This window comes from Trematomus bernacchii, unplaced genomic scaffold (genome assembly GCF_902827165.1).
Source record: "Trematomus bernacchii unplaced genomic scaffold, fTreBer1.1, whole genome shotgun sequence".
Lineage (NCBI taxonomy): Eukaryota > Metazoa > Chordata > Actinopteri > Perciformes > Nototheniidae > Trematomus > Trematomus bernacchii.
This window is the reverse complement of record NW_022987705.1, coordinates 532,985-542,500: the sequence shown is the minus strand read 5'-3', so window position 1 is coordinate 542,500 and position 9,516 is coordinate 532,985. Positions and strand designations below refer to the sequence as shown.

The following is a 9,516-nucleotide window of genomic DNA, read 5'->3' as shown; positions in this document are numbered from 1 at the left end:
GGGGGTCCGGGTCCGTGTGATTGGTCAGAGCGTTGGGGGGCTCAGGATCCGTGTGATTGGTCAATGCGCTGGGGGGGGTCAGGGTCCATGTGATTGGTCAGAGCATTGGGGGGTCAGGGTCCGTGTGATTGGTCAGAGCGTTGGGGGGCTCAGGATCTGTGTGATTGGTCAGAGCGCTGGGGGGGGTCAGGGTCCGTGTGATTAGTCAGAGAGTTGTGGGGGGTCAGGATCCGTGTGATTGGTCAGAGAGCGTTTGGGGGGGTCAGGGTCCGTGTGATTGGTCAGAGCGTTGGGGGGCTCAGGATCCGTGTGATTGGTCAGAGCGCTGGGGGGGGGTCAGGGTCCATGTGATTGGTCAGAGCATTGGGGGGTCAGGGTCCGTGTGATTGGTCAGAGCGTTGGGGGGCTCAGGATCCGTGTGATTGGTCAGAGCGCTGGGGGGGTCAGGGTCCGTGTGATTAGTCAGAGAGTTGTAGGGGGTCAGGATCCGTGTGATTGGTCAGAGAGCGTTGGGGGGGGTCAGGGTCCGTGTGATTGGCCAGAGCGTTGGGGGGGGTCAGGGTCCGTGTGATTGGTCAGAGCTTTGGGGGGGTTCAGGGTCCATGTGATTGGTCAGAGCGTTGGGGGGGTTCAGGGTCCATGTGACGACCCCTGCTTTAAGGTCTCCTGTGGTGTGTGTGTGTATGGCCCTTTAATGTTCCTCCTCTGCTTGTGTCCGTCTGATTGAGGACACCTGACGCCCTGATTGAGGACACCTGACGGCTGGCGGAGGATTAAGAGGCCTGGGCCAGACTCTCGATCTCTCGATCTCTCTCTCCCGCAGAGGACCTGACCGCGGAGCAGCCACGTCGCTTAGCCTTTTTGTTTTCCCTTTGTGCTAGTTTTTTATGGTTTACGTTGACCTTTTGTTAATAAATATATTTTTCATATATGTTCTTGTCCTTCCCACGCTTTTTGTTATGGCCAAGAGCCAGGCCATGACAGATTGGGGGCTCGTCCACTTCTTTATCTGTGATACAGCAACGGATAGGTAAGATTTGTGTTGGGAGTTGGTGCGCGTGTAATAAAGTTTGTTGGGAGAGCGCGTTTGCAGTGCGGCCGGTTTCTTTGTTTCGGCTCATTGTGGGAAAGGACATTTCAGATCGTTGTTTGGGGACATATTTGATTACTTTGTGAGGCTTTGATTTGTTTGGTATTATATTTCGGGAGAGTGGTGCTAGTGGTTCTTAGCCGTGGTCAGCTGTTTGTTTTTGTTTTTTTTTCTCCTTTTTCTCTCGTGGGGGTTTGTTGGTGCGTTGCAGGTGGAGCAGTGCGGAGCGGTGCGGAGTTTTCCCTGGCAGGTTAACCGACGGTTCCCTTGGGATTGTTGAGCGGGCTGTGTAGTGTTGCGGAGAAAGTGGTTGAAGCTTCGGCTTGGGAGCATGGCCGTGGTCACAGTAGTGTTGCTAGCTTGCTAGTCGCTTTGCTGGGCCAGCGGTCTCCGGTGCATAAATACCCTCCACAAGTAACTGCATGAAGACTAGGGAGGAGATTAGTCAGTGGGATGGTGAGTTAGTGGGGAAACTCCAATCAAACATTAGTGTTGTTCCACTTTGGACGCATCACGCATAATAAGCGTGGTGGTATCTGTCCGGTTTGTTTTTGTGTTTTTTTTTTTTTTCTCATCTCTCGGTTTAATGGTCCGGTGTTGTGTTCCGGTGAGGGGTCGTTGGAAGTTAATATGGCTGACGTAGAGGCATTTGTTGAAGCTCCGTCTCAGGAGTTGCTTAGCACTTTTTCAAGAGAGCAGCTGCTCTTAATTGCTGAGCATTTCTCTGTGTCTATTGTCGGGGATAGGAGGGTGAAAGACAACATAAAAGATTCCATAGTGTCGACGTTAAGGGAGACGGGAGTTTTTGCTGCAAAGGAAGAGGGGTTTTTGTTAAAACCTCGTTTTCAGGCAAGTGCACTTTCTTTTGAGCAGCAGAGGGAATTGTTGTTGTTGCAGCTGGAACATGACAAAAGGAAGTATGAGTTGGGAATTGAAAAGGAAATCACAGTGGAGCGGATGCCGACAAGAATCTGAGAAAGCCAAGATAGAGTTTGGAGGGACATCGTCTGGCTATTCTCAGAGATGGCGCGTTGTCCGGTGAGGGGCTGGGTGAACAGGTGACCAGGTCTCCTCATCGCCTTGCTATTGGTAACCTGCGCTTGCTGCCTCACTTTAATGAAAGTGATCCTGACACGTTTTTCTTATTATTTGAACGTGTAGCTAGGGCTAGAGATTGGCCTGATGCAGACTGCGCTCTGATGCTTCAGTGTGTTCTCACAGGAAGAGCACAGTCTGCATATTCCTCCTTATGTCTGGAAGATAGCTCTAGCTATAGTAAAGTAAAATCGGCGGGTGCTTAGAGCATATGAACTGGTGCCAGAGGCCTATCGACAGCGTTTTAGGTCCTTTGAGCAAAAACAAGATCAGACATATGTGGAGATGGCGAGGGATTTGTCTGTTCATTTTAAGCGTTGGTTAACTGCTCTTGAAATCGCTTCTTTTGACGATTTGTGTGAACTCATGATTTTGGAACAGTTCAAAAATATTCTTCCTGATCGTATTGCAACATATGTCACTGAGCGAAAGGTCACTTCTGCGGCTGAAGCTGCTGTGGCAGGTGATGAGTTTGTGTTACTTCATAAGAGCAGGTTCGGAGGGCGCTCTGGGGCCCTAACCGTTTTTGAAGGAAGTAGAAAGGCTGTTGATGTTGGTTCATTTGGGATGGATCCAAGGAAATTGGGTTTGGTAAAAACTGATGTGGACAACATGGTTAACATTGATAATTGCCACTACTGTCGTGAAAAAGGCCATTGGAAGGCAGAATGTCCTGCGCTTAGAGCAAAATCTGAGGGACCGCGGGCGCCGCCATGCTGCCGACCCTCGCCATGGTGGAAACAAAGCCCAATCCTGTCTGCCTACACACACACACACACACACACACACACAGAGATGATGCATGGCTGTGTAATGTATGTATACTGTATATATGTATTTATATATGTACAGGGGCTCACCTGAGCACGGTGGGGTACAGCTCACCTGTGTACAGGTACACGGTGGTGAAGGAGGCCGAGGTGAAGCATTTACCCAGACAGGCCAGCGTGGTGCGAACCGTCTGCATGTCTGTGGGGGGGAGTACACCGGTCTCACACCTCAGTACACTCTTTACTGGTACTGAGGGTACTGACCAGGAGTAGGAGAAGAACAGGAGAAGAACAGGAACTGGGGCAGAGGCTTTTATTTTGAAAGGTACTGACCAGGAGTAGGAGAAGAACAGGAACTGGGGCAGAGGCTTTTATTTTGAAAGGTACTGACCAGGAGTAGGAGAAGAACAGGAACTGGGGCAGAGGCTTTTATTTTGAAAGGTACTGACCAGGAGTAGGAGAAGAACAGGAACTGGGGCAGACACACCACCAGCTGAAGTTTCCTCCAGTCTCTCAGCCAATAGGCAAGCCCCGCCAGGATCATCTGACCAAACGTGAAGAAGAAGGAAGTGAGAGTTCCAACCAGAGTCCTCTGTTTGGTGGGGATCCACTCCACCTTTGCAGACAGACAGGTAGTTAGAGAGACAGGTAGTTAGAGACAGACAGGTGGTTAGAGACAGACAGGTACTCAGAGAGACTCCGTTCAGAATGACTCCAGAGACAGACAGACAGACAGGTAGCAGGTAGACAGACAGACAGGTAGCAGGTAGACAGGTACTCAGAGAGACTCCGTTCAGACAGGACAGACAGACAGACAGGTAGACAGACAGACAGGTAGCAGGTAGACAGTACTCAGAGAGAATCCGTTCAGAATGACTCCAGAGACAGCCATGCCGCTCAGGAACCTGAAGGCGCAGTAGGTGGAGTACGAGGGAAGGAAAGCCGAGCTGCACCCCAGGACCCCCAGCTGCAGGTAGGACCAGATCAGCACAGACCGCCTCCCATACCTGAGGACACAATCTGATTGGCTGCTGCTCACAGCTCGTGTGTGTGTGTGTGTGTGCGTGCGTGCGTGTGTGTGTGTTATATATATACAGTGTGTATGTGTTATATATATATATATACAGTGTATGTGATATATATATACAGTGTGTGTGATTTATATATATATACAGTGTGTGTGTGTGTGTGTGTGTGTGTGTGTGTGTGTGTGTGTGTGTGTGTGTGTGTGTGTGTGGTGTGTGTGTGTGGTGTGTGTGTGTGTGTGTGTGTGTGTGTGTGTGTGTGTGTGTGTGTGTGTGTGTGTGTGTGTGTTATATATACAGTGTGTGTGTTGTATATATACTGTCATGTCTCGGAAACTTATGATGAAAGTTTATTCTTTATATTAGTTTTGTTATGTCCCTTTGTTCTGTGCCCTCTGTCTTATTGTGAAAAGTTATTCTCCCCTCTCGTTTCAGAACTCCATGCTCCCCGCCCCTATGTGTCTCCGTGTTTCGTGATTGGTTACCCCGCCCTGATTGTTTCCACCTGTTCCCCTCACCCTGGTGTATATATTTGTGTTAGTCCCCAACCTGTCCAGTGCCAGTTAGTTTCTCATTCATGACTACGCTCAAGCCTGCTCCATGGTCGTATCCCGTTTTCTCATGCTCTTTCCTTGAAAGAGTGATTTTGTGTTTCCTTGTTTTGTTACTGTGCTAAAACAGTAAAGTCTCTATTTTCGAATACCACCTGAGTCTGAGTCTGAGGTTGTGATTTGAGTTCACTAAGTTCACCCATTGACATATACTGTGTGTGTGTGTGTGGTGTGTGTGTTTGTGTGTGTGTGTGTGTGTGTTGTGTGTGTGTGTGTTGTGTGTGTGTGTGTGTGTGTGTGGTGTGTGTGTGTGTGTGTGTGTGTGTGTGTGTGTGTGGTGTGTGTGTATTGTTTGTGTGTGTTTGTACCTGTCTGACCAGCCCCTCCGTACACAATGGCTCCTGTCAGAACGCCCCCCATATAGATGGTCTGGATCATCTGTTTGAGAGGCCGGAGACCACAGACCAGGTCCCACTGAGAGACAGACAGGTGAGAGACAGACAGGTCAGAGACAGACAGGTCAGAGACAGACAGGAGAGAGACAGACAGGAGAGAGACAGACAGGTCAGAGACAGACAGGTGAGAGACAGACAGGTCAGAGACAGACAGGAGAGAGACAGACAGGTGAGAGACAGACAGGTCAGAGACAGACAGGAGAGAGACAGACAGGAGAGAGACAGACAGGTGAGAGACAGACAGGTCAGAGACAGAGACAGACAGGAGAGAGACAGACAGGACAGAGACAACTGATTCCACTGATCATCCTCCAGATGTATCCATAACCTGACTGGAGTCCACCTGTAGTCAATTCAATTGATTGGACATGACTTGGAAAGGAACACACCTGTCTATATGAGGTCCCACAATTGACACATTGCACATCAGAGCACAAACCAAGTCATGAGATCCAAGGAATTGTCTGTAGACCTCAGAGACAGGATTGTATCAAGGCACAGATCTGGGGAAGGGTACAGAAACATGTTTCTGCAGCATTGAAGGTCCCAACGAGCACAGTGGTCTCCATCATTTGCAAATGGAAGATGTTTGAAACCACAACGGCTCTTCCTAGAGCTGGCCGCCCAAACCAAACTGAGCATCGGGGGAGAAGGACATTAGTCAGAGAGGTGACCAAGAACCTGATGGTCACTCTGACAGAGCTCCAGTGTTCCTCTTGGAGATGGGAGAACCTTCCAGAAGGACAACCATCTGTGCAGCACTCCACCAATCAGGCCTTTATGGTGAAGGGGTATGAATACTTCCTGGATGCACTGTATCTGCTCCTGTTGTCAGAGTTTGATTCGTTGTGGTTCTGCACCGACTGTAAGTCTCTCCGGATAAAAGTGTCAGCTAAATTATATGTAATGTAAATAATGCTTAGCATTAGTGTGGTTAGCATTAGCGTGGTTAGCGTTAGCGTGGTTAGCGTTAGCCAGATGGACATGGTGACCTCTGACCTCGGACACGGTGGTGGAGAGAAACTCTGAGCGGTCGTAGGCCCATCCGTCCAAACATCCCTCGGTTGGGATCTGGCTAACGTTAGCTGAGCTGTTAGCCGCTAACAGCTGCCACTGAGGCTCCACAAACCTGAACAACACAAACAGGAAGTGATGTCACAGGGAGGTTAACCAATCAACACTAGTAATATATTAATGAAGGTATTGATAATAAAACCTCCTGCAGCGGTCCAGTCTACTTCCTGAAGAGTCCATCGGGATGAAGGCCTTCAGAAGCTGCTTCTCATCTACCTGCAACAACCAATCACATCCATCCATTCAGTGACAGCGGCCAATCACATCCATCCATTCAGTGACAGCGGTCAATCACATCCATCCATTCATCGACAGCTACCAATTACATCCATCCATCACCGGTTCAGACAGACAGACAGACAGACAGAAAGACAGACAGATAGACAGACAGAGAGACAGACAGACAGACAGACAGACAGACAGACAGACAGACAGACAGAGAGACAGACAGACAGACAGACAGACGGGTCACCTGGTAGTGGGACAGGTTGTATCGGCTGCTGTGATTGGTCGGTAGGCTGCAGTGGTGGGCGGGACTTCCTGAGACGAAGTTGTTCAGCAGGTTCTGACTGGCCATCATCAGACCAGGCAAACTGATGAGAGTCACATGGAGCCATTGATATCTGCCAAAGCCCCCAGCCTGAGGGTGAGACAGGTGGTGAGACAGGTGGTGAGAGAGGGGGAGACAGGTGGTGAGACAGGGGGAGACAGGTGGTGAGAGAGGTGGTGAGAGAGGGGGGAGACAGGTGGTGAGACAGGGGGAGACAGGTGGTGAGAGATGGGTGAGACAGGGGGTGAGACAGGTGGTGAGACAGGTGGTGAGACAGGGGGTGAGACAGGTGGTAAGAGATGGGTGAGACACGTGGTGAGACAGGTAAAACTGTCCCACCTCCTGTCTCACCCCCTGGGTTAGAGAAACTGTCTCACCTCCTGTCTCACCCCCTGGGTTAGAGAAACTGTCTCACCCCCTGGGTTAGAGAAACTGGCTGACCTCCTGTCTCACCCCCTGGGTTAGAGAAACTGTCTCACCCCCTGGGTTAGAGAAACTGTCTCACCTCCTGTCTCACCCCCTAGGTTAGAGAAACTGTCTCACCCCCTGGGTTAGAGAAACTGTCTCACCTCCTGTCTCACCCCCTAGGTTAGAGAAACTGTCTCACCCCCTGGGTTAGAGAAACTGTCTCACCTCCTGTCTCCCCCCCTAGGTTAGAGAAACTGTCTCACCCCCTGGGTTAGAGAAACTGTCTCACCTCCTGTCTCACCTCCTGGGTTAGAGAAACTGTCTCACCCCCTGGGTTAGAGAAACTGTCTCACCTCCTGGGTTATAGAAACTGTCTCACCCCCTGGGTTAGAGAAACTGTCTCACCCCCTGGGTTAGAGAAACTGTCTCACCCCCTGGGTTAGAGAAACTGCCTCACCTCCTGGGTTAGAGAAACTGTCTCACCCCCTGGGTTAGAGAAACTGTCTCACCTCCTGGGTTAGAGAAACTGTCTCACCCCCTGGGTTAGAGAAACTGTCTCACCTCCTGGGTTAGATAAACTGTCTCACCCCCTGGGTTAGAGAAACTGTCTCACCTCCTGTCTCACCCCCTGGGTTGGAGAAACTGTCTCACCCCCTGGGTTAGAGAAACTGTCTCACCTCCTGTCTCACCCCCTGGGTTAGAGAAACTGTCTCACCTCCTGTCTCACCCCCTGGGTTGGAGAAACTGTCTCACCCCCTGGGTTAGATAAACTGTCTCACCTCCTGGGTTATAGAAACTGTCTCACCCCCTGGGTTAGAGAAACTGTCTCACCCCCTGGGTTAGAGAAACTGTCTCACCTCCTGGGTTAGAGAAACTGTCTCACCCCCTGGGTTAGAGAAACTGTCTCACCTCCTGTCTCACCCCCTGGGTTAGATAAACTGTCTCACCCCCTGGGTTAGAGAAACTGTCTCACCTCCTGTCTCACCCCCTGAGTTGGAGAAACTGTCTCACCCCCGGGGTTATAGAAACTTTCTCACCTTCTGTCTCACCCCCTGGGTTAGAGAAACTGTCTCACCTCCTGTCTCACCCCCTGGGTTAGAGAAACTGTCTCACCTCCTGTCTCACCCCCTGGGTTAGAGAAACTGTCTCACCCCCTGGGTTATAGAAACGTTCTCACCTTCTGTCTCACCCCCTGGGTTAGAGAAACTGTCTCACCTCCTGTCTCACCCCCTGGGTTAGAGAAACTGTCTCACCTCCTCCAGCAGCTCAGCGAATCCCATCCTCCTCTTCCTCTCTACGTCTTCAAATAATACTTTATATACTGATGACAAATATAAATAATAACAACAATACATATAATACATATGTGGAGTTTCTGGATCTCAGTGTCAGTTCCCTCCTGAACCTGCAGGGGGACAAGAGAGAATACTCATCATGTACTAATACTGTATATAATACTGTGTATACTGTATATAATGTGTATAATACTCTGTATTACATTAGACATCATGTATTAATACTGTATATATCACTGTGTATACTGTATATAAGGGGTACTCAAATACAAATCTTAAAGGTCCAAAAAAAATGTTTCAATAAGACAAAGGTCTGTTTATTACGGTCATTCAAACTTTTAAACAATTGCAACAAGATTCTTAACACGAGGTTGCAAAAACTAAAATAATCTGTATGCAGCAGTTTTCATTGTTATTGTGTCTGTGCTTGATCCCTCAGAGTCGCAGTGTAAGAGCTGCACAGTTATGAATAAAGGCAGCTGCACCCTCTTTCATTCAGCATTCCCATTATTGCTTTATAAATGTCTTGCCCCCTTGTGTGTCCACTGAGGTTCGTCAGGCCCAACACATCTTCAACAAACTCCCCCTTTGCCTCATCATAAAAACTCACAAACACCAGCAACTGAGCATTGTCAGTGGTGTCAGTGGACTCATCCACAGCTAAGGAAATGCACTGTGCATTTTTTATTCCATCACAAAGCTGATTAATCAAATCACCAGCCAGTATTTATGTTCTTCTGGTTGCTATGGAATCTGAGAGGGGGATTTGCTTGATTTGACCTGTTATTTCCTCTTTGTGTTTGCCTTCAAACATGGTCTCCATCACTTCAGTCATGCATTCTTTTATACTTCAGTTATTATCCAGTGGAATGTCCTTACCTACTGGCCTAGTTCAATCAAAGTGGTTACTTTTTTTTTGGCTGGGCAGTGTAGTTTTACACACCGTCTTATTTGACTTTCTCAGGACTTAAAACTGTTTTTTGGGGGCAGACCCCCACAAAAAAAAATATATATTTACACACGTAAGGTCATCATCTTAACAGTTGTTTATGCTCATCAGTGAGCAGAGCATCAAGTTGACATGTCTATTACAGCTGAATGCAGCGATTACCATTTTGTTCAGCAAAACGCCTCACAAACTTATTAAGATCAACAGCTTTAGTGCGTTTTGATTCAATGCTGAGTACAGCCACACTTGACAGT

General features: G+C 48.8%; 1 protein-coding gene across 1 annotated transcript; it reads right to left on the bottom strand.

Annotated features, from left to right (window-relative positions):
- Positions 1–201: 201 nt before the first annotated feature.
- Positions 202–8,396, bottom strand: LOC117490558 (solute carrier family 22 member 6-B-like). The gene is made up of 10 exons (XM_034140324.1): positions 8,272–8,396; positions 6,533–6,700; positions 6,203–6,276; positions 5,986–6,115; positions 4,900–5,005; positions 3,803–3,975; positions 3,405–3,571; positions 3,201–3,214; positions 3,046–3,154; positions 202–325 (listed from the first exon to the last, which is right to left on the bottom strand). The coding sequence occupies exons 1-10, from the start codon at positions 8,380–8,382 to the stop codon at positions 202–204; spliced, it is 1,176 nt and encodes a 391-aa protein (XP_033996215.1). The 5' UTR covers positions 8,383–8,396.
- Between the last annotated feature and the right edge of the window lie 1,120 nt (positions 8,397–9,516).